Consider the following 24,646-nt stretch of genomic DNA (forward strand, 5'->3'; position numbering starts at 1 on the left):
CTAAAAATCCCTGATTGCTATCATGCCTACGGTTGTATTGACCTGAACCTGTTGTAGCACTTCTTGATCTCTTTGAACATCCTATAAAGAAACATTTGATAAAGAACACATGAAGAAGTGATTGAAGAATGCCTTTAGTTACATGGCTTCAATAGAAGCCAAACAGCACAGATAATACAAGAATGGATTTTTATGCTTCACTCTATCCTTCCAAAAAATCATTAGCACATGCTCCGGTCAAGCTAGTTAATGAATAACTCATGCCCAGGTTCTAGTATGTACTGATATCTCAAAATTTGTTATTTTATATAAAAAAAAATGTGACATTTCAATCTATTTCGACTAAAATTTTGAGATTTCAGTTCTCATTCAACAAAATATTGTATTTTTTATCTTTCACATATGATTCCGTTTCGATATCCATCGAAACCAAAATATTTCACCAAACATTGATGGAGTTTACAACTTACAAGAAATGAAAATAAATGAATACAACGAATTGATACAATTAATACAAGAAGTGCACATATCCGCCCACCCATCAGATAGTTGACTTCCACTTCATCTAAAGCCATCTCTGATTAGAAAATTTGTGTGCACAAGTCAGACCATTAATTTATTAAAAGCCAGAATTAGAGGTCCATACACAGGTAAGAAAGGATAGACCCTGCTCGTCGCCTGGTCCTTTGGGAAACCTTCCACTTCTCTACCAGGACCTTCTTAATGTTGACACAGCTAGAAACCACCGTGGCCACTCCAGCTGAAGTTATAAATGGGCAATAAACCATGTGGCATGACTCGATCCTAGTGCATTTCTTAACAAGATATGCTAAACCAACGTCTGTTATTTGTCGACAGTGAGATAGTACTATGTCTTTGAGTAAAGGGCAGCCTTCCCCTAGCTCCCAAAGCGCCATATCCCCCAAATTCTGTTTAAATGCAAAACAGGTAAGATTGCAGTTTCAAGATGTAGACATGTAGTTCAAGCAGATTGCAGTTCATGGATACTTTTTGGTCACAATTTTTATGCAAGTCCACTAATTTGTAAAACATAAAATCATTACAAATTACCAATTGTAGCTCTTAACAAGTAATTATAATTTATAACCTATAACTGCTAGATATCTCACCCCTAACACCCCTCCCCATCGCAAACAAAGAGGGAAAAAAACAATGACCTTGTCTTTTTTAACTTTCTGCAAGTGATTTTTGGTCGTGCTCCATTTGGGAGTTGATCCACAAATTTAACAAAGGACAGGTGCAACAGTATATGTGGAGATTGGTAATAAGGCAGCATGAATTATCTCGGGCAAAATCTGTATCTAGATTGTCTGACCATCTGAGAGTCTGGAGTTTCCATGACATGTTTCTTAATATGAAGTTGATCGGGAACGGATTGGGTGTCCACCAAGATTAGCATATCCCATGTCACGGACTTGTCGAAAGCACTTTGTGACCCTCCCCCACCACATGCATGTGGGCGTGTGTGTGGCTCAAGAGCTTCTGTAGCCACTTGACCACTAACAAGGGTGGACAAGTGCACAAGGTGTGGCTAATATGCATGGATGGTTGGTGCCGTGATATATGCTTGTGTGAGAGCTTGGTGCTGGGGGCAGGCCCTTAAGACTCAAGAGGCACACAGGTGTGTGGCGTGTGCATGGCCCAAGTGCTATGATGGTGAGGGTTTGTGCATGGCTCGTATGCCATGGGCGTGTGTGTGGCTGTGTGCTTGGGGCATGGTGCTCGTGAGCAAGGGAGGCAGCATGCACAAGGCTGGTGTGGCACCAGGCATGGCACGTAGGTGTATTGATGGAGAGCCATTTTCCTCCTGACGTTACGATCATAGACAGTATGATTTTTTGAGGGGGTTCATGTCTCCTCCTAGAAAAGTGCCAAAAGCAGAGCTACTGAAGGGTGGTGTGCCTCACCCTCCTTGGTGCCATGGTCCGTTGGCATGGCATTGTTGCAAGCCACAAGCAAGGCTTGGTGGGCAAGGTGGCTGCCACAAGGAAGGCATTGTGTGCAGGGTTGGCCTGGCCGCGCATGCACATCAACACTAGTATTCCACGGGTGGACACCATGGGCAGGTACTCATTCGCTCAAGCGAGCTGGCGGGTGTTTCCTCAATAGGTTTGGGTACTGACGAGGACCAAGGCCAGTGGAAAGCGCTGCCATGGTGCTATGCCGAGCAACCGAAGGTTTGGGGCTATGGTGCTACTAGCACCAACTATGCAACGGTGTGACAGTGGCACATAGTCTTGAACGAGTGGGCACTCCCATGCTTGCACGTGGGATTGTGGGTGTGCCTGCCCTTGGCATGGCTTTGGTTTGGCCTACCTTGGGCACGTCTGTGTGGTGCTTGTTACTAGCCTACAACATGTTACAAGGCAACAGTGCTGGCACTACATGGACGAAGGTGCCGTAGATCTAGCCAACCTTCGGTATGTGTTGTGTGGAGCTGGGAGCTTCATGGCCTATTCAAGTATGCATTGAAGGGAACCCTAGGTGCAAGCAAGGGGTGAAATGGCTTATGCCAAGATCAGAGACACTCGTGTTAGCTTTGAGACAAGGGAACCCATGTTGTTGGATGGCGTCGTGCATGACGCAAGGAGCTACCTGCTAGGGTGCCAAGCACATGGCACCGTGTGGCAATAGGAGTTGGCGACTAAGGTCGAAGTGATGCATGAGAAGCAACTGCGGGCTGAGTTGGATAATGCCCCAGCGTGATGAGAATGCATATTGTCATGTTCTGGTGCATGTTGGGCAAAAAATTTATGTGCTCGGATTGGATAAGCCTGACCTTGACTAGGTATACTTGGGGAACCACACAGGCAAAGAACCCCTATCCAAGTACGCCCATGACATCCAGCCCCTAAAATCCAGGTTGCATACATGATTCTTCTATCTGTTTTCTTATATAGCCCAAGCTTATAAGCTATCTGAAAGATCCATAACATCAGCTGTTTATAGAGGTAGGCTATGGTCCAGAAAGGTCATCAACTGGCAGCCTTGGGATAATTGGATGCCTATATTTTTTGGTATGGCCACACAAGCATCTATCGACTCAATAGTCCAAATTGATGAATCTACGGATTTTATGTATGGTAAGAAGTAAGAGCACCAGAGAATTATTTATGCCAACTGCACATGAAATGACTTCCACCATTCAAATTTGAGGAGCTACAATTTGATGCCAACTATCACTATATACAGAAGCAAGGAGTGGCATATCATTTAAGATTTGTAATTTTAGAAGCAATTCCAAATAAATCTTGTGTACAACATCTATCGATTCAATAGTCCAAATTGTATGCTTTTTGCTGATGATATTGTTTTGGTGGATGAGACAAAAACAGGGATTAATGCCAAGTTAGAATTATGGAGATCAACCTTGGAATCAAAAGGTTTTAAGATAAGTAGAACGAAAACGGAGTAAATGGTGTGTAACTTTGGTTACATTAGGATGAATAATTAGGTGGTGAAAATTGATGAGGTAGATTCCGCAAAGTGATTATTTTAAGTATCTCGGCTCAATCATAAATAAAAAAGGTGATATAGAGGATGATGTATCACAAAGAATTAAAATAGGATGAATGAAGTGGAGAGGTGCATCTGGAGTGTTGTATAATCGTGTATTCCTTTAAAATTTAAAGGAAAATTTTATAGGACAGTCATACGACCAGCTTATGATGTATAGTGCAGGATGTTGGGCAATTAAGAAGCATCATATAGATAAACTCAGTGTAGCGGAGATGAGGATGTTGAGATGGATGAGTGGCAAAACTAGGAAGGATAAAGTAAGGAATGATAATATTACAGCTGGTTTGGGAGTAGCCCAATACATGATAAGCTACGAGAAAGTTGTTTGAGGTGGCATGGCCATGTTCAACGGAGGGCTTTGGATGCTCCAGTACGGAGGAGTGATTTGATTCAGATTGAAGGAACTAAAAGAGCCAGAGGCAGACCTAAAATGACCTTAGGAGAGGTGGTCAAGAAAGACATGCATAGCTTAAACCTTGTATCAAGTATGGCCTCGAATAGAGCTGATTAGAGGGCAAGGATCGATGTAGCCAACCCCATTTAGTTGGAATAAGGCTGAGTTGTTGTCGTCGTTGTTTTTATGTAATTATTGTAATTCTCAGGGGTATTTATATAAATTTATATTTTATTTTAAATTTATTAAAAGTCAGTTGTTAAAGCTGTGGGGCTCATTCTAGTCGTGGGGTTCAATCTAGGCTAGTATTTTATTATTTAGAAAGACTTATTTAAGTTTCTAATTGTCACAACTTGTTAGGAAGTTGAAGTCACCAGAAATTCTAGTTTCTGTTTTTATTTATAGTGATGTAAAGTTGTAAACACACACACACACAACCCCATGAGAGTTGCGCAACAGTAGAACACCTTCTTCCCTATCAACCTACCCCAGATAGGTTGCCTGCACTCTCTCAATTGCTTCTCCTTTGTCTGTTGGTAGCAGTGCTGGAAGCAGATCTGAATCATCCTTGTAGGTTAGTAACAGTTCTGTATATTGGTAGTTGTTCTCTTGATCTGCCACTTGCATCTGAAACTCTCTTATCGGTTTAAAATATTCTTTATCTGATTTCAGATCTGTTAATTAGTTTCTCAATTTCAGTTGATAGTTAAAATTATCTACCTGTCATAGCTTCTATTTTGATCGTTTATTTCATTCTGCTTCTGTTCCAATTGCGTTCTTTCATACCGTACTTGTATAAATTTCTGTGGGCCTGTAAGCAGATTGGAATCCAATATTATCTAACAGGGAACTGTGGAAAATACTTGGATACCAACCTGCATTACAGTGTCTAAATATCACAACTAACTCCTCATCTTCGCCTGGTCCTTGTGGAAACTTTCCACTTTTTGACCAGGACTTTCATGTTGACAAAGCTAAAAAAACTCCAGCTTAAGTTATAAATTGGTTATGAATCATGACGATTCAAGCTGGGTGAAGCAGATTTATCACCAAACTGGGCTTGTTTGCTTAGGATTAAGTCTACGGTTGGGTTGTATACATGTTGGGCCTTCGATCTCATAGGTTTTCAATATAATAGGCCACTTTTATGGGCCTAAAGTATGGGCAATAAGGTTGCATACGGGATTAACTAGTTTGTTTCTTTACTTAGTTTATTTTTAAGTTGGTTTGGGTTAGTTTAATTGAACCTTCTAGTCTAGTGGTCTAGCTGAACTGCTGAAGTTATATACCTTCTCCTTTTATTGTTAGTAATTGTCAACATCTAGTTCACATCAGTTTAGAAACTGATTGTGCCTTGTACTCCAACCAAAGGGGAACCAAATTGGAAACTTCCCAATTTGGACCCTGCTGCTGCTCCTATTATTATATAAAGCAACCCAAGAGGGCACAAGGAGCCAACGATTTTTACACTTCAACATTGTTGTTGACTTACTGTTTGAACTAAGGTGGAACGGGCTGGTGTTTGATCCAATCGACTCCTTACGGTGGGAAGCCTGGGAGGCTGCTATCAATTGTTTTCTTCGTCTCTACGCTGTTCTGAGGCTGTTTGAAGGTTGTCTTCAACATCCCAAACTCACTGTTGCCAGGTGGTTAGTTTCTATTTCTGTTCCTCACCTTCTAATTCCATCACTTCAATCCCCTGCCCTATCCAGCCATAAACTCCCCTCCAACTTTTGATCAAGTTTCACTTTCACCCCCTGTGAGAGGACCCTTCGATCCAACTTTCAGGTCCATTGGAGCATTGGATTTGCTGTTTTAGGTTTTCCCTATCACCCTGATCCTGTGTTGAGTTTTCTGCAGTTCTGATCTGTTTTGTGAACTCGGTAGGGAGGACTTAACTTTCTGATTGTATAGTGACCTGTGGTATTGAGTTCTAAATAGGTTCAGACTTATATCAAAATACCTAAGTCCTGTTCGAAGTCTCTAAACTGCTGTTCTGTTTACACCCCTACTACTATAACCGATTGCATATCCTCACCTGTGTTGCTGTCCTAAGTTTGATTCATTCCCTGTTTTAAGATCCTGTTTTGGGACCATTTGAAGTACTCAAATCTGTCCTACATTAATCGATATCAGAATCTGGCAGGGAACCACTCTTCTGGACTGCTAAGTCCGTCTGATCCGATGGCTGCTAGGAGATGTTCCAGCAATTGCTTGATCAGATGAAAACAAGGGAGAACCCAATTGCTACTCATATACAAGGTAGTTATGCACCTCTTGAAGGTGAGGCAAAACATCTGACACAGTCTACAACAGAAAACTGTACTCAGAAGTTCATGGATAGAGAGGTACACAGAGGAGGACCGGTATTACTACAAAGAAGGTGAAGCCCGAAGTTCCTTACTTTGATTGACAGACAGGCCCATACCTATTCCTTGATTGGCTAGATTCTCTAGATGAATATTTTGACTGGTACGAAACGACTTGAGGTAAGGAAGCTTCACTTTATTTGCTTGCGATTGACTGGTCGTGCTAGAGAATGGTGGACTTTCCATGAAGAGAGGCTTAAAGTTGGAAGGCGTGAACCTAGGACTTGGGAAGAGATGATGCACAAGTTAAAGAACAAGTACCTACCAGAGAATATCCCAAGGAGACTCGCCCTTCGACTAGGTTACTACCAAAAGGATTTCACAGTTGAAGACAACTTGAAGCAATCATCAATGAAATTCAGTTTGCAAATTGAGGATTGTTGGAAGTCAAGCACCACCAATGTTAGAGCACAGATTCAACTCGACTTTGCACCATCAAAGGAAGAAACGCAGGTAGCATTCACAGAGAAGGAGCTTGAAGTTGAAGATAAAGCTGAATTGATCACAGTGAACTGTAATGATAAAGAAGAGATAGTGCTTGAAGCTTCAAAGGCAGAAGGTCAATGGGTAGAATATCCAATTGAAGAAGTCTACTTTGAAGAGATTAAAGTAGACAAAGTTGAAGCAGTGGAAGATGAGGTAGTGATCGAGAACACTCCACAAGAAATCGTAAACATTCATGATGTTGTTCTTGAAGAGGTAGAGTTTGTGCCTCAAGTCTTTGATGAGAAGGTTACTAAAGTTGAGGATTGCATTTAAGAGGTTCATGAAGACACGGTTAAAGCAATAGTACCAGATGAGGTCATGATTAAAGAAGATTTCGAGTACATTCCGCATGAAATTGTCATCACCCCTGATGCTATTCTTACCATTGGAGAACCTAGTGAGTTTGAGTTTCCAACTCACTACTTTGAAGAGAAAACGCCTAGGGTTGAAGACTTTATTCCTAACGTTCCCACATTACCAGGGTTTTGTTTGGGAATGGCCAAAGCTGCTACTCACATGTTGTTTTCCCCTCATCAATGCAAAATTCGAGGATGAATTTTTTCAAGCTAGGGAGAGTTGATGCAGATTCATCACCAAACTAGGCTTGTTTGCTTAGGAATAAGTCTAGGGTTGGGTTGTATACATGTTGGGCCTTCAATCCCACGGGTTTTCAATGTAATAGGACACTTTTATGGGCCTAAAGTATGGGCAATAAGACTGCATACGGGATTAGCTAGTTTTGTTTCTATACTTCATTTATTTTTCAGTTGGTTTGGGTTAGTTCAATTGAACCGGTTGGTTCAGTTTAAGTTGTGGTTCAGTTTAGTCGTCTAGCTGAAGTTATTTACCTTCTATTTTCATTGTTAGTAGTTACTTTCTATTTTTATTGTTAGTAATTGTCAACAACTAGTGCATTCCTTCTCTTCCCCACTCCTTGCCTTCTCCAAAAAGCTAAAAAATGTCAAGGTGGCTCTCAAAGTCTGGAATTCCTCCACCTTTGGCAACATTTCTTCTCGTGTCTCCGCTTGTCGGGACACTCTCTCCTCCATCCAGCTCCGCCTTTAGGCTGACCCCCTCAACTCCTCCCTTGTCGAAGAGGAGATCCTCGCTGCTTCTGACCTTGCCTCCTCTCTCTCCCATGAGGAAAGCTTCCTTAAACAGAAATCCAAAATCAAATGGCTTGGGCTCGGCGACTCAAACACCGCCTTCTTCCATCGCTCTCTCAAGGCCCGCTCCAACTCCAACTCCATCCTCTCTCTTACTTCCTCCAGTGGATCGGTCCTCTCCTCTGTTGATGCCATCAAAACCGAAGCTGTGAACTATTTCACTAGTATCTTTTGCCCCTCCTCCTCCCATCTCCCCCTCCCTGTTGACCTAATCAACAAATTCCCCCCCTCACCTCCTCAGCTCCCTCAGTTCCATCCCCTCCGACTCTGAAATCACCTCCGCTGTCCGCTCCCATAAGGCTAGTAAAGCTCCAGGCCCTGATGGGTTCAGCATGGGATTTTTCTTCACTTGCTGGGACATCATTGGGGTCGAGCTTATCAGTGCCATAAAGAGCTTCTTCTTTAACCCTCACCAGATCCAAAATATCAACCATACCTTCCTCTGTCTCATCCCCAAGTCCTCTGGAGCTTCGTCCATGTTCGACTTCAGACCCATCTCCCTTTGTAATCTTCTCTACAAGTTCATTGCTAAAATCCTTGCCAATCGGCTCAGCCTTGTCATAAATGCCCTTGTCAGCTCCAATCAATCTGCCTTCATTGCTGGGAGAAGCATCTCCGACAACATCATCCTTTGCCAGGAAATTGTTCGAGGCTTTGACCGCAAATCCCACTCTCCTGCTGCTCTTCTAAAAATTGACATCCACAAGACTTTCGACTCCATCCGTTGGGATTTCATCTCACAAGTCCTTCTCAAGATGTCCTTCCCTCCCATTTTTGTCAACTGGATCCATTCCTGTATCTCCACTCCCCGCTTCTCTGTTCTTCTGAATGGCAGTCCTGCTGGTTTCTTCCCCTCCTCGGTCGGTATCCGCCAAGGCTGCCCCCTTTCCCCTTTTCTCTTCTGCCTGTCCCTTGAGGTTCTCTCTCGCAACATCCAGTCCAAAACCGACCTCCACCTCATTTCCCCCATTCCCAAGTGTAAGCCTTCCAACCTAACTCACCTTGCCTTCGCGGATGACCTCATGATCTTCTCTAAGGCTGACCCTCTTTCCATTGAATCCATCTTGTCCTCCCTCAACCTTTTCCAGGGCCTTTCTCTGTCCGATACCTTGGCCTTCCCCTCATCCCTGCCAGACTTTCAGCCCACCACTGCTCCCCCATCCTGGATCTCCTTCGCAAGAGGTTGCAGCTTTGGAAAGCCAAGCTTTTATCCTATGCAGGTCGCCTCGAGCTCATCAGATCGGTGCTCTAGTCTTGCTACATTTACTGGAGTGGTGTTTTTGGCCTCCCAAAGGCCACCATCAAGGCGGCTGAATCTATTATGTGTGCTTTCCTTTGGAAAGGTGTGGACTCTGCCAGGTTCCTTCATCCTATGAGCTGGGCTTCCCTTTGTGTCCCAAAATCTGAAGGAGGCCTCGAGCTTAGGAGAATAAAAGATGTCAACACTGTTGGGTCAATCAAGCTTATTTGGAAGATCCTCACCAACAGATCTTCCATCTGGACTTCTTGGGTGTATGTTGGGCTCCTCTGTAGAGATTCCATTTGGTCTGTTAGCCCAAGGACTAACTCCTCCTGGGTTTGGCGCAGAATTTTGCAGGTGAAACATTTAGCCAGGGACGCCATTTCGTGCAGGATTGATGATGGTGCGACCACCTTTCTTTGGTTGGACAAGTGGCACCCTTCTGGTGTCCTCTCTTCTATCGTCAGCTCCCGAGATATCTACTCCTCCGGATTGGACAGATTTGCCCATGTTGATACTATCATTACCAGAGGCTCTTGGTCCCCTCCCACCTCCTCTCCCCCCCTCGCCGACCTTTGGAGCTCCCTTCCCCCCATCCCCCCTGGGCATCATGGTAGAGGTGACACCATCTTGTGGCTCCCATCCCATACGGGCAGATTCAGCTCTCATTCCGCCTGGGATTTCGTTAGACATAGAGGGACCCCTTGTCCTTGGCATAGAGTTGTTTGGTTTCGTGGCCACATTCCTCGCCATAGCCTCACTGCTTGGTGCGCCCTTGCTAGCTGCCTTCCTACCCAGGCCTTCCTTATTCATCGGCATATTCAGGTCCCCCCCAACTGCTGTCTCTGTTGGAATGGGACTGAAGACGTCGATCACCTATTCTTCACTCGCCCCTTTGCCTCCTCCATCTTGTCCCGTGTTCTTCGCCATTGTTGGCCCGGTCAGCGCACTCCTCTTCCTCTCAGCAGGGAATGGATTTGGATTGACATGACTTTCGGAGGGAAATCGACTTGTGACTCGGTTGGCAAGTTAGCCTTTTGTGCCACTATCTCCCATCTTTGGATGGAGCGCAACCTTAGAAGATAGACATCCAACTCCCGCTCTTTCGACACAATTTGGAAGGCCATCTTTTTTTATGTTTCATCTAAAGTTAGATCCCTCCCCCTTTGTGATGTGAAGGATTCCCCAAGGAACAAGCTCACTGTTGTCTCCTGGGGCCTCCCTACATCTATTTTGCACCCTAGCTAGTCCCTAGCTTCGGTTTGTTGCCCTTGGGCTTGTATATTCCCTCTTTTTTCTTTGTAATTAAATTTTTATTCATCCAAAAAAAAAAAAAAACAACTAGTTCACATCAGTTTAGAAACTGATTGGGCCTCGTACTCCAACCAAAGGAGAAACAAATTGGACACTTCCTAATTTGGAACCTTCTAATTTTGGAACCCTGCTGCTCCCTTCTATTATTATATAAAGCAACCCAAGAGGGCACAAGGAGCCAATGATTTCTCTGTTTCAACATTGCTGTTGTTTGCATGCTTGCTCCCCATGGAGTTTCCTTAGTGTTTGATCTGAGGTGGAAGGGGCTGGTGTTTGATCTGGTCGACTCCTTATGGTAGGAAGCTCAGGAGGCTGCTATCAATTGTCTTCTTCGTCTCTACGCTGTTCTAAGGCTGTTTGAAGGTTGTCTTCAACATCCCTAACTCACTGTTGCCAGTTCAGACCTGTTCTCTGGTTAGTTTATATTTCTGTTCCTCACCTTCAACTTCAAATTCCATCACTTCAATCCCCAGCCTATCCAGCCATCAACTCCTCCCCATCTTTTGATCAAGTTTCACCCCATGATAGAGGACCCTTCGTTCCAACTTTCAGGTTCATTGGACCATTGGACTTGTTGTTTTAGGTTTTCCCCATCACCCTGATCCTGTGTTGAGTTTTCTTCAGTTCTGATCTGTTTTGTGAACTCGGTACGGAGGACTTAACTTTCTGACTGTATAGTGACCTGTGCTATTGAGTTCTAAATAGGTTCAGACCTATATCAAAATACCTAAGTCCTGTTCGAAGTCTCTAAACTGCTGTTCTGTTTACAACCCCTACTACTATAACCGATTGCATATCCTCACCTGTGTTGATGTACTATGTTTAATTCATTCCCTGTTTTAAGATCCTATTTTGGAACTATTTGAAGTTCTCGAATCTGTCCTACATTACTGGGTGGATTTCTTAACAAGATATGCTAAACCAACATGTTATTTCCCGACAATGAGACAGTATTATTCGCTTGAGTAAAGGGCAGCCTTCACCAAATCCCTGGACCATCATGTCCTGCAAATTCTGTTTGAACAGAAAATAGATGAGCTGGGCAACTAGAAGAAGTTCAAATGCAAGACAATTCAAAGATGTCTTGTCTCATAATTTGTTCACAAGTGCATGGTTCATAAAACATAATAATCAATTCAAACCACTAGTCCTAAGCCTTAACAGTATAAGATAATCCAACAAACTCGAATCCCAAAAAAACCCCACCAACCAAACATCAATGACTTTAATTTGATTAAGATCAATGCCCGGAGGGAATGAGAATACATGCAAACAGGGATCATACCTGAAGAACGCTCACATCAAGGTAAACAAGTTCAGGGCATCCTCGTGCAATGGCTATTAATCCAGCATCACCAATTTGGTGACACCCACTGACATTCAAATATCGCAGAGAACAGCCCTGACCAATAGCAATAAGAGCTGCATCCCCAACCCTGGTATTAAACAGTAAATAAGGTCAGATTCAGATTAAGCATGTAGAAAAGCTATCCAACCAACATAAATCATAGCTACAGCACTTTTATTTGGTGGTTTTGCTACTTATAGACTAGGAAACTATCTCCCTACAGATATGTTGAAGCTTTTTGGTACCAGGACTAAACAACACTGTACAAGCAATGAACTGATATATAGCCTGTCTCAGGTTTACCTTTCACTGTTGGCAAGTGGTCACAGGTTCTAGTCTGGAAACAGCCTCTCTGCGACTGTTGGCAAGTGGTCACGGTTCAAGTCTGGAAACAGCCTCTCTGCGAAAGCAGGGGTATAGCTGTGCATACATTATGACCCTCCCCAGACCCCCCCCCCCATTGGAGGGAGCCTCATCTACTGGGTATGCCCTTTTTTTTTTTTTTTTTTTTTTTTTTTTTTTGAATAATCCCCATAACTGACCAACTTAACGAACTGGCATTTATCTAGGAATTTTTCATAAAGCAATGAAAAGTTTTGCTGAACATGAGAACAGAAGGAATAAAGATAATTTTAGTACTGCGAACATGAAAGGATGATGCTACTGAAATATGCTAATTATTTGCTGGTTTCCCAGGGGAAGAGAAGAGAATTTTATTACGTCTTGCACCGTTGTAACAATTATCCTAGGGTCATTTTAAGTCTGCCCTTGGCTCTTTTAGTTCCTCAATCTGAATCAAATCACTCCTCCGTACTAGAGCATCCAAAGGCCTCCGTTAAACATGGTCATGCCACCTCAAACGACTTTCTCATAATTTATCACGCATCGGAGCTACTCCCAAATCAGCTCTAATGTGACATTTCGACATTCCGTACTTTATCCTTCCTAGTTTTGCCACTCAACATCCTCATCTCAACATTAATTTTGCTAAAAATCAATGCAAGTTAAATACGAAAGATTTTTGTTCCCAGTACTAGTTAAACACCAAAATTGAGGATAACATAAAATCACAGACGGGAAGCTTCACCACAAAGTGGACATTTCCTGCTTTGGAAAGAAGGAAAAACACAGCTCCTAAAAGGGAAGAGGGGATGAACTAGAGACAAGGAATCTTACCTATCACAGAATCGAAGGCTAAGGTCTGTAAGAGATTTACAGTTTTCACCGACTGCAATGATTCCCTTATCTCCAATCTGTTAATGAAAAATATATAAATTACATTAATCTCAGAGAAATCATGCATTTCAATCAAAACAACAAATAACAATCTAGTGTATAGAAAGTAGAAACAATTTTAGTCTCTTACACCACTAAAAAGAAATGCATCAATAACTTTCAGTAAAGCTCTTAGTTTTCAAATAAAGAATCACACATGGCATTAGGAATTTAGCATAACCACTCTTTGAAAGTTAAAATAATCGAAAGATTGATTCCCCAACTACCATGCCTTTCTAGTAGGCAACATTGAGTCAAGATTTTAACTTTTAAAACCCAGAATTGGACATGGGATCAACTGAAACACTAGAAAAAGGAATCAGTAATAAGAAGCAAGCATTTCCACAAATCTTTGATTGTTTAGAGTTCTTGATTCAAAAGTCCCATAGATATCTAGCTATAAGAGGTAAGTTCCATTGATTTTCTGCTATTTTAGAAACTAGAAGAAGGAAAAAAAAAAGGGTCAAAAATGAAGATCCAAATGCATGCATGTTCGAAAAAAACTAGGTTTAGAGTGCTAAAGTTTTAATTCGTACCCCCCCGGGTGACAGCTAGGTGAGAAGGGGTCTGTTGCTTAGGCATTTTAACAACATTAGCACCAAGATCATCATAAATTAGGTAAGACGTAAGAAAGCAATACAAATTAAAACAAAAGGGTCAACCAAAAGAAAATCAAATGCATCACCTCATAACATCGACGAATATGAAGTTTCTTCAAGTTCCGGCAGCCTTGAGCTATACTGCATATGGCATCATCTCCTATATTCGAACAATCTACCAAGTTAAGAGCTTGTAAGAGTTTGCAGCCTCTACCAACTTCAAAAAGAGCACTATTACCAATCCTTTGGCAGTATAGCAAAGCTAGCTCAGAAAGGCCTCTGCAACCCATGTCAAGAAACTGTGAATTAGCTTCTCTCAAAAGGAATTAAATAAATTAATACAAAAACACCAAAAAAACAAAACTAAACAAAAACAATAAAAGTCGCATCCTTCAATGGCATGCGCTTATCTTAACAGACAAACGATGTAAAGGAGGGAGCTCAAGAATGAACATCTATATGTTTCTGTTCAGTGTCATCCTTGATAGAAAAGGTCATAACTTGCAAACAAAATCGTTATAAAAAGAAAGAAGAAAGAAGAATATTACGAAGACTTTTTCAATAAAAGATCTGTAACCCTGAGTATGATAGGTGTTTTTCTGAGTGAGACTCAAAAAAGGCCTTCGAGGGACAAGCTTCCGACGGTGACCTTGAAAGGAGCGTAAATCGGCTCAAATGCAATGGTAATTAATAAAAGACAGTAAAAACTTGTATAAGAAATCAATCTTTTCCAAACGCACGTATGTTAGCAATCAATTAATCAAAAGAAGGACAACAGAACTTCTCAATCTTTTCCATTTACTGTCTTTAAAGTGTTTAGGTGCAGTTTTGGGGGTAGAAAGTCTGGGCTCTGGAGCTTTGACTAGAATGTGAGACTGGATCTTCTTGCACATGACAGACAACGTCGGAAACTGCAACTGAACATTTCAGTTGCACCCAGAAGTGTTAAAAGTACAAAAGGAACCTCCTTCTACCTGTTTCTTTGTATAAATGTTGCAGAATGTATCATAGTTTATTGACACTGGTCCCAAATTGATGAGCCAATGCTTGTAAACCCAAACTCCCAAAGGACACATGCAATCCACTTCAATCATAACAATTATAAAAGAAAAGACTAAAGGTCCACTCTGATTGACTTGATGCTCTTTTCAATCCTTCCATATGACCAACCTTTAGTCATAAGCAAGAGTTTGAGAAGCATTCATTATAAAAACACAAAGTACCCTACTAGTCCCTCATTCTGGAAAGAAGCTATAAAAGCATTGTTAAGCATTAAAGAACATGGATCACTTCAATAAGAAAGGCACATCAATGCAAACAAGATCCAGCGCATTAAGGCAGCTAAGAAATACAAGCTTGCTTACTAACATTCACATAATGAATGGAACCCTTCCATTTTGTATCTTGGGTGTATTGTAGTAATATAGGATACATCCATAGGATAGTTTTAAAGTTGTCTTAAGTCTTTTTTGTTTAAGCAAGAAACCATGGGTCAGGTTTGGCCAAAAACTAAAACCAAAACTTGAAACATGACTCAGTTTGGTTAGTTTTTTGTCCAAATCCGACCCATGGTACCAATTTTGGTATAGATCTGGTTCTGTGAACCAGATAAGGTTCATCCAAGTCAAGGGTTAGTGTTAGGACTATAAGTCCTGTTTCAACCAGTTGTCAGTCCTAGTTGCACTTCTCCAAAGACAACCTGCGTATGGAAAAGTTTTCCCTTTTAGTTTGGTCTTTATTATTAAGTAGTTTAGTCAGTTAGGGGCTCTCCTCCTAGCCTGCATAAGAGCAGCGATTATCTTATTAGATATAGGTTGTTATTAGGTGGTTGAGTCAAGTCAGAATACTTCCAAGACTTCTGGTCGATGGAGGATTTCTACTGCATCTGAACTTTGTTTTCCGTTTTATAAATAAATGCAAGAGGCTTAGCCTCCCCAAAATTTAATTAATGAATGAAAAGGATTAGATTGTTTTGATTGGACTTTCTTGTCTCTCCCCACAATCTCTTCTCTCTCCTCTTCTCCCTCCCAAAGATTCTGATATTTCTGGTTCTTCTTTCCTGCAAATTTTCTTCTCCTTCCCTCTTCCCTCCATATTCTTCCACTTTGCAGCTGTTGTGGCTGACAGAACTTCCCTCTTATTTCTCTCTCATTTCTTCTCTCTTCCTCCCAGCAGTACTCTATTATTTTCTTCTCTGTTCAGGCTGCTGATAATCACAGACACAATCTGAATTTCTGCTGAGCCCTACACTTTCTACCTCTGGGAAGCTGTCCGCAACTGAGGATCCTACTCTTTGGATCCTCAGTCTGCATAATGCAGATGCAGCTAAGAGAATAATTATTAAGCTGCTTTCAGAAGGAACCTAGAAGATAAACATCTACTACATTTGTCATTTGGATCTCAATATACACAATAAAATAATTCTAGTTTAGCAAATAATTAATCTACAGAATACATAACAAAAAAAATCTATTTACTAACAAGAACAAATATAAATGATGGGAAAAGGCTGGGCAACCCATTGGCGTGCCCAGCCATGTGTCTCTCTCCCCACCCCCTGTGAAAAGACGCCCCTGCCAAGCCCATCACATGCTCCCCATTGATGCATGCCACTAGCTTGCGGAAAGCGAGCGACGTGCCCAACCCTCGCCCATAAACGATATAGTTGCTTTTTTTCATGAAGTCCTCAAACAAATTCCTGGATATTGACACATAAACATCAGCCTACCACCAAAAAATAAAGAATTCAAAAACGCCTAATATGTGAAGGTGCATTTTTCACTGAAGCATTCTTAATTAGTATGCAGTAAACAAAAAAGCTAAAACATCTGGTTCAAAAGGAATGCTACAACTTCTGAGCAAAAATGGTGAATTATCCTGAGCCCTGGAACCTGGTTTCCAATTAAATGTCTTAATCATATAATAGAATGATATAAGATTTAAGGATACGAGACACAAACGCACGGGCAAGATCTTCCAATAGCCTCCAGTCCAGCTGTTCCAATATTGTGGCAGCCATTAACTTCAAGTTGTGCAAGTTCAACGCAGCCAGTAGCAATTGCTTCCAGACTCTTGTCGCTCAAGAAATAGCAATCACTTAAAGTAAGACTTTTTAGCCTCTTACACACATTGCCGATAGCACACAGACTCCTAGAATGTAAACAATGGAAAATATAAGCATATTATAAAATCATCAAAAGATTTTTTTTTTTTTTGGGGGGGGGGGGGGGGAAGACATTCTCGTAGCATAAACAAAAGTAGTCACATGAAATGGACTAATCAAAGTTTGTCATTTTCTACTAAGAATGCTGTAAAAAGTAATGGGTGAATGTTTTCCCTGGCGGCTAGCATCGTGACAATCAGAAATAGCTTATTTGTACCTAAGAGTCCATAGCATCAACTGTGGATACCTTGGAAAGAGTGAATACTTAACTTCTTCAATCTTCATACTTTAATGTTACAAGCTATCAGCATTTTCATTGGAAAATGGCCAATATTAATGGGAATACATGAGAAAAGAAAATAGTGAGAGCAGAAGACAAAAACCAACCAGCAAAAGACTGAACCAAATAACATACTCTTTAAATTTCTTTATACATTTAAAAAAAAAAAAAACCAACATAGAACTTAGCAGGCTCTACCCCCTTCCGAGAAAAGGGGAAAAAGTATGGAAAAAAAAAAACATTGATAAATTTGACAACCTCAAAATATTGTAGGTAATGTGTCAGGATATAACCCTTACAAGTTACAAGACTTGGGTTTGGAAAAATGGTTGGAGGGTGTGAAGATGCAAAAGAATTCAAGGAAAAAAACAAGAAAATTTTGAAGAAATAGCTTCGGAAAGGGAGAAATCAAATTATTTCTTCAAACAATAGAAAACTTGAAGCTCCCAAGGGTTAGGGTTTCCAATAGAGAAAACTGAATCACAGGATTATGAAAACGACGTAGTCAGCAAATAGAATTGGAAAACAAACATTGAATAACTGCAGCCAAAAGCGACGCTGCCAACAAAAATTGCCTTTTTTACTTGGCAGCTTTTTAACGGTGCAATACCTACTGACGAATCGGTGAGGAAGGTTGGAATCCCCCTGGCGTCAAAGTGCAACTGTTGTGGGAGCCCAAGAAGTGAGACGACAGATCATTGTCTTGTCTTTTGGTGGGACTGCTACTAGGGTGTGGAGTTTTTTCCCGGGGATATTTGATGTCCCTGTTGCTTTAGCACAGGATGTTAGAAGCCGGATTTTGTTGTGGCAAGAATCAGCGAGTTGCAATAGTCTTGCGGCCTACATTGCTGGGTTCCTGCCTTCCTTGATCATGTGGGAGCTTTGGAAGGAAAGATGTAATAGAAGACATGGGGAACGGATGAGGTCGGCTCGGGGTGTCATTGGCAGTATTGTGGCTTGGGTAAGATGCCTACCGTTGCCCTCCAAGCTTTGAAAGAGCCGCTTGATGAGGGAACAGCCCTCCAAGCTTTGAAAGAGCCCCTTGATGAGGGAACAACAAATTCTTGGCATCCTTGGAATTGCAGCCCCGCCAACTAGTGTGGCTCGGCCTTTTCCGGTTTACTGGTGCCCACCATTTGTGTCGCTGAAACTGAATGTGGATGGGGCATGTAGAGGGAATCCTGGCGAAGGGGGAGGAGGAGGGATCATAAGGGACAGCGACGGGGTGGTCCTAGCAGCCTTTGCTAACTTCTATGGTCCTTGTACGAACTCCATCGCCGAGCTACGGGCTTTGAGGGATGGCCTAAAGTTGTGTCACGAGTTGAGCCTCGTTGAGGTGGTGATTAACTCGGACTCGATCTCCACGGTGCGCATGATCAATCTCAGAAGATGTGGTTTATGGCAGGGGTGGTACTGGTTTCAGGAGTCTTTGGAGCTAATTGACTTGATCAAGCCTAGCATCTCCTTCGCATACAGGGAAAGTTATAGAGCTGCGGACTGGCTGGCAAACCATGCTTGCAATGTCAGGCTGTCCACCACATTCCGTCCTGGCGACTTGCCTCAAGGAGATTTCCTACGTATTCTGAGGGAAGATAGATCTGGTTTGCCTGTGCTCAGGCAGTAATGCGTCATAATTCTTTATTCTTTATTTGTTTCTGGGTTAGGGGTAAGGCAGCATGTCCCCCCCATGTATTCTTTCATTCTTTTGGAACTTAATAAAATTCTAGGGGCTGCCCCGGGTCCCAGAGAATATTAGGGTTAAAAAAAAAAAAAAAAAACTGCAGCCAAAAGTGAATGCGACCACATCCAACATCCAAGGTCAACTTAAAGGCAACCAAAGCAATTTTACTCTAACAAGAAACACAGAAATACAACGGTTCAGCTCCCAGAATGTATATTTATAAAATCGTAGGTATAGTTACACTTCATAGAATTTTGGAATAAAGACAAAACTCTTAACCAAACTAGGACAGATAAAAAAAAAATTTCCAATTCTAATTGGACTTCAAAAATATAAAACTTTTTTTATATACTACTACTTTCTCAATGCAACTCAAGAACTACTAATTAAGAAAGGCATATTTACTAAAAATAGTAAAAGTAAGTTGCACTTGCTATATATAGTAATCTCACATATTTTCCATAATAGTAGCTATTAAGACTCACATACTTACTATAAATAGTACCGATTAAGAATCAGAATTACAAGAACTGATGGAATCAAATCAGGAAAGTATAATACACTGCATAGAGGAAGATAGGGCAAATGTCAACCCATTGGAAAGGTAAGAGGTCCTCTGAACAAGCCACTTGTAAAATCTGGTGATCCATGGCCCAACTTGTATTGGACTTTTCACCTGTTTTCTCAAAAGCATAATCTGTTTATCTCCTTCCTTTGACTGTTTCAACATCTTTTAGCCTCATTTTCCCACATGGAATAGTGTAGGGCTAAAACTTTACAGGTGGACAAAGGACAGTAGGATCTACCTATGCCCTGAATTTGAGTACCATAAGAACTCCCATGTGGCATTTATGAGCAGGCCAATGGACTGCTTCAAAATCAGCATAAAGACCCTTGTGCTACCGCCTCCCCCAACCAAATTCACAAAAATATTAAATTAACAAAATTACAGAAAAGATGATCCACATAACACCTATCTCTGCATTCCTAGCCTCCCCCTGACCACCCCCTAAAAGAAACTCCAAACCAGTCCCAATGAAGTAAAAGCTCCTTTTCCCTCCACCCCATCCCTGCCCAGGGAGGACTATTCCCTCTGCCCCTTTGCTTTTTCATCCCTTGATTTGTGGACACAAATTTTTAATTTCCCTCCTATCAAAGGAACACCATGATACTATATATAATAGGTAATTTTCGCCACTGAACCTTATATACCCATTCACAATAAGGAATGACACCTCAGAGTTTCTTGAATTTATCTGTTTAACTTTTGGAACTCCCATGGTATCTTCCCATTGCTTGTTTGATTGTTTTGTCAGAGACACATGTCACGTCTCAACACAGGGACGACAATTTCAGTCTTGTGTGTGTGTGTGAACTGTACACAGATACGAGCATATGTAATAGGTGAGTAGGTGCATTAGTGTATATTACCACCAAGCAGGCCCAGGTCACAAGGCAACTGCCAACATGCTCAACCAGGTCAACCACTTGTCAAGCTGTTTTGACAACATTGATTGAAATTGTGGAGCTTCTATGGTGTATGAAATGCTTAAAGCTTTTCTAACACCCCCCCCCCCCAAAAAAAAAGGGGTTATAACTAGCAGTTGTACCATCGTTATACAAATTCATGGCTTTTAAAGTATTCATTTCCATAGATATAATGTTCATTCCAAAGTAAAATAGAAGAGAAAGACTAGCCTTTCATGTTTCAAATGATTTAGTTCTGGAAAATTCCTATATATGAACACTTCAGAAATGAACCAAGAAAAGCAACCGACCTGTCAGTAAACCTTTGGAAACTGTATAACGCCAACAATTCCAATGAAGAACAGTAGGTACCCACGGCTAGCAGAGCTTCATCCGTTACATTAATACACTGAAGCTTCAAAACATTTAAGGATGAGCAACCTTGAGCTACAGCAAGCACGCCTTGGTTCTTGATGAACTCTGAATCCAATGACAATGTCTGAAGAAGGGTACAGTGAGATCCCACAGCTTCTAATGAGATATCAGTTATTTTTGCACATGCAGCTATGCCGAGGGCTTTTAGTGATTTCCCACAACCATGTGCTAATTCAACCAAACCCGTGTCAGTCAAGCCTTCACAGAAGCGCAAATTCAAATCCTCAAGTAGCTTACAACATTCCCCCACAGCAGCTAGACCTTGATCTCCAACATAGCAGCCCTATGTAAACTGGGAGTTAAGTATGTCCAAGCAACTGAATATTTGAAAGAAACAAACACACACAACAAAACAAAAAAAAGAATGCCAAGCATATCTGAAATTAGAGAGTTACTCATCTTCCTGGCAGTCACAGCACTAGAAGACCAACAGTAAATAGGTAGTACTACTTTCAGACATTAAAAGATTTTTTTTTTGAAAAAAAAAACAATTCACCTGCAAATCCAAAGCTTTTAAGGATCTACACTTCTCAGCAACAGATTTTAACCCCACACTTGTCACATTGGAGCACCAGACTAAGCTCAACTTTTCAAGTCTGGCAAAGCCTTCTGCAAGAGTAACGAGACCAGCATCTGACAAGCTGAAGGACTCTAAGTCACGTTCTTCAGACCGACTGTCCTCAGATACATGAAGATGTTCCAAAGATGACCGTGCATTTTTACTATGACGCCTTTTTTTCTGCATGAGGAATAAAATGTCATTTTTGTAAGATTAATAGCAAGGAAATATAGTAGCATAAAGCTCAGCTACTTCTCCAAGCAAAAGGATGCTGACAATTATATTCAAGTGGATAAGAAAAACAAAGTTGCGCAGGGAAAAAAAAAGGTATAAAAGAATGAGACCATGGTCATCCTAATCAAATCTTCCTTGGGTCTTAGGATAACTGATACACAGAACTGGTGGTACTATGATCATGATGCAGAAAAAACAAAGAATGAGATCATGGTCATCCTAATCAAATCTCCCTGTTGTGGTGATTCAGTAGGTTTACTGGTAAAGATTCTAGGAACCCTTGGTGGTGATTCCAATGTTAGGGTAGTGTTAGTGTGATTCCTGATTATATCTTCTCTCTTTTTTCTTCTATTTATTTTGTTCTTAATTTTTTAATTTCAGTTCAATTTTGAAGCCACACAAAAATCTAGGCCCATACCCATACCCAGTGCACAAGGCTCCCACAACTGCAGGATCTGGTGAGGGTCATAGTGTATGCAGCCTTACCCCTGCTTCACGGAGAGACTGTTTCCAAAGACTCGAACCCGTGACCACTTGGTCACAATGGAGCAACCTTACTGTTGCACCAAGGTCCACCCAAAAATCTAGTCGATTTCTAGAATCTTGGTCCAATTCAACTTCCTGAAGTCTGAAATTTCTAGATCTGATTTCTGTTTTCAACTTTTGTTTTTCAATTACCTGCCTGAATCTCTAATTACAATCTTCATTGAATTCTGGTTTGAAATCCTAGAACCTGCTCATCTAATCTGCTATTTTTCAAGGTTCTCAAGTTTCTACCTACTTACCTACAGTAAGATACTTTAGTATCTACAAATCCATCCATCGGATTTATGTCAAACTTTGATGAATTATTCTATTTACCTAATAGCACCATTGACCTGAATATCTGGCCTATCTGATCTATCTTAACTGCGTTGACAAGTTTTCTCTTAAATATAGTTTTGTCCTTTTTCCTGCCATCATGCCATAAGCTGACCTCCCACTCAATTTCACTGGTTTGAGATTAACACTACCTTATACCAAGTATAAAGGGGTAGTTCATTCACGAAGTGGTAGATTCTCTAGTATCACGTAGCAATGTAATTTAGACAGGGAGACATCTGGTATGTTGCAAAAGCGGAGAGAAAATGATATCAATGAATAACTAAACTGAAGACCACAGTCAAAACTTGACATTGAAAATCAATGGCAATCTTTAAGAGAGAGGATTTCACCCCCTAGCGTTATTATTTTATAGCATTGGCCATCTTCCCCAAAAAAAAACTCTCCACTTCCTCGTCGTGGCAAAATATATGTTTCGAACATGATAAAGCACTGAATCTGAAACGAACTGACCCATCATGTATGCGGCCAACTCCTCCCCCGTGACATGGTTGTGACTGTAATGGTGAGATTAAGAAGCTATTCAAACAACTAACAGTAGTAAAGTGGTTGTCGTGGCCTTTCAGAAAGGAGGTTACAGGAAATTATAGTTGCAAGAAAGCAGTTCCCTCAAGTAATTGATCGAACTGTAGACATGTGCGTAGAAGGTGTGTCTGGGAAATAACAAGATCCTTACAAATACAAACACCGACTTTTTGGGACAATTATGCAATCATGATTCATGAACCGACAATTTCTAGAGATTAAAAGGTTAAAGGGGACTTACAGTAGTCGGAGTCGGTCCAGGAAATATATACCCAAACTGAAACGGAGACGAAACGGGCAATCTCTCATCGATGTAAACATTCCTGACGTTGACGAATCGCTGAACCAGAAGCTTCACGAACGCATCGGGGTTACTAGAGGCTCCGATCCGAACAGTGCGACGACTAAATCTCTCGATATTTAGCCATCTCTTGCAGACCAGAGAGCAGGCGTCACAGCTCGATTTCAGACCATCGAGGTGACGGAAGATCTCCAGGAACAATTCATCGGGAAGAACCGTGTTTATCAGATCATGACCTCTCATTACAGAAAAGATTAAAAGAAATAACAAAATTAAGGAGAAACAAATTTAATCTGAGGTTTCTAAAAATAAAATTACGGAATAGCGAGGATTGTAGCCTGTGATACAAAGGAGTGACTGTAGAAGCCTCTCCACGCAATTGTGCGGAAAAAACGTCGAAGGAATAAAAAGTATGTGAATGGAAACGGATCCATTTTATAGTGCAAAGAGTATTTGGCAATTAACATCTATTTAACATTCTACCGTACACCATTTCCCCCCCCCCCCTACCCCCTTTAAAAGAAAAAGGAATTTTTTTTTTTTTGGTAGAAAAATAAAAAGGTAAATGGGGTATGGGTACCTAACGTTTTGACAAATTGCATTTTAGATATCTGACATTTCGCATATTGTGTTTGGGATACCTAAATTGAATTATAGTGATCCGATTACTCAATGTTTTTTCTATTTTCAATTTTACCCTTTTAATAATTTTTTATTTTTTAATATTAAAACCTAATGGGCCCACATCACCATCCCTCCTCTTCTTCTTATTCTTCTTCTTCTTCTTCCTCCTCCTGCAACTCTGCAGGTTACAACTAGCAACCCAACACTACCCACCCCTAACCCCCCACCTCCCAATCCAACCCCACCACCACGCCCCATGTGAAAACAATGACATGGTGGAGAATCGCCATGTGTCTTCCACCTCATTCCTCTTTTGGGAGAAGAGAGAGGTGAATTAAATGTCGCCACCAAGATTGTTAGGGTCTAGGACTTGGAGTGTAAATATAATGACTCTCATGTTATGCCCTTTTGGATATTGATCAGTCCATTGTCTAGGTACGGGTTAAGTTACGGTCTAGGAAAGGTATTAGGCACCTCAGTTCGCCCGATCAAGCAGGTCTTCTTTTCTTTTTTGGTAAGAAGCCAATCTTCTTATTACTTGTATAGGCAATGGTTATAGCATGCTTTTGGGTGAGAGAATAAGTAAATTACAAGAAAAAAAAGCAAAGCAAGAAATACAGAGAAGGGTAAGATGACATACTTGAAAGTTTGGTTGCATGCTAAGGATTAGTATACATAAAAGTAAAGGAAATAAAGACACACATGTGAAATTCATGAACCTAATACGTATGAGGTAAATATACATGGAGAATGAGGAGATGTAC

At 41.2% G+C, this 24,646-nt stretch overlaps 1 protein-coding gene across 2 annotated transcripts; it reads right to left on the reverse strand.

Moving 5' to 3' along the window:
- Nucleotides 1–521: 521 nt before the first annotated feature.
- On the reverse strand, nucleotides 522–23,674 carry LOC122660075 (F-box/LRR-repeat protein 4). Of its 2 annotated transcripts, XM_043855250.1 has the most exons (9): nucleotides 23,199–23,674; nucleotides 21,254–21,496; nucleotides 20,634–21,040; nucleotides 16,696–16,881; nucleotides 13,970–14,010; nucleotides 13,818–13,891; nucleotides 13,034–13,110; nucleotides 11,795–11,945; nucleotides 522–929 (listed from the first exon to the last, which is right to left on the reverse strand). In XM_043855250.1, the coding sequence occupies exons 1-9, from the start codon at nucleotides 23,499–23,501 to the stop codon at nucleotides 633–635; spliced, it is 1,779 nt and encodes a 592-aa protein (XP_043711185.1). In that variant the 5' UTR covers nucleotides 23,502–23,674; the 3' UTR covers nucleotides 522–632. The 2 variants fall into 2 exon arrangements, with proteins under 2 accessions (XP_043711185.1, XP_043711184.1); XM_043855249.1 differs by having other exon boundaries at nucleotides 13,818–14,010; nucleotides 23,199–23,558.
- Between the last annotated feature and the right edge of the window lie 972 nt (nucleotides 23,675–24,646).

The sequence above is a fragment of the Telopea speciosissima genome, chromosome 4 (assembly GCF_018873765.1).
Source record: "Telopea speciosissima isolate NSW1024214 ecotype Mountain lineage chromosome 4, Tspe_v1, whole genome shotgun sequence".
Classification (NCBI taxonomy): Eukaryota; Viridiplantae; Streptophyta; class Magnoliopsida; order Proteales; family Proteaceae; genus Telopea; species Telopea speciosissima.

What these genes read in the sequence shown, in the direction of transcription:
- LOC122660075 (XM_043855249.1), bottom strand. Translation starts at nt 23,501, where the DNA reads ATGAGAGGTCATGATCTGATAAACACGGTTCTTCCCGATGAATTGTTC. An exon ending in TTCCAAAGGTTTACTGACAG is followed by an intron (nt 16,882 to 20,633) that starts GTCGGTTGCTTT and finishes TTTACATTCTAG; the next exon opens with GAGTCTGTGTGCTATCGGCA. An exon ending in GCTATTGGAAGATCTTGCCC is followed by an intron (nt 14,011 to 16,695) that starts GTGCGTTTGTGT and finishes CATGGGTTGCAG; the next exon opens with AGGCCTTTCTGAGCTAGCTT.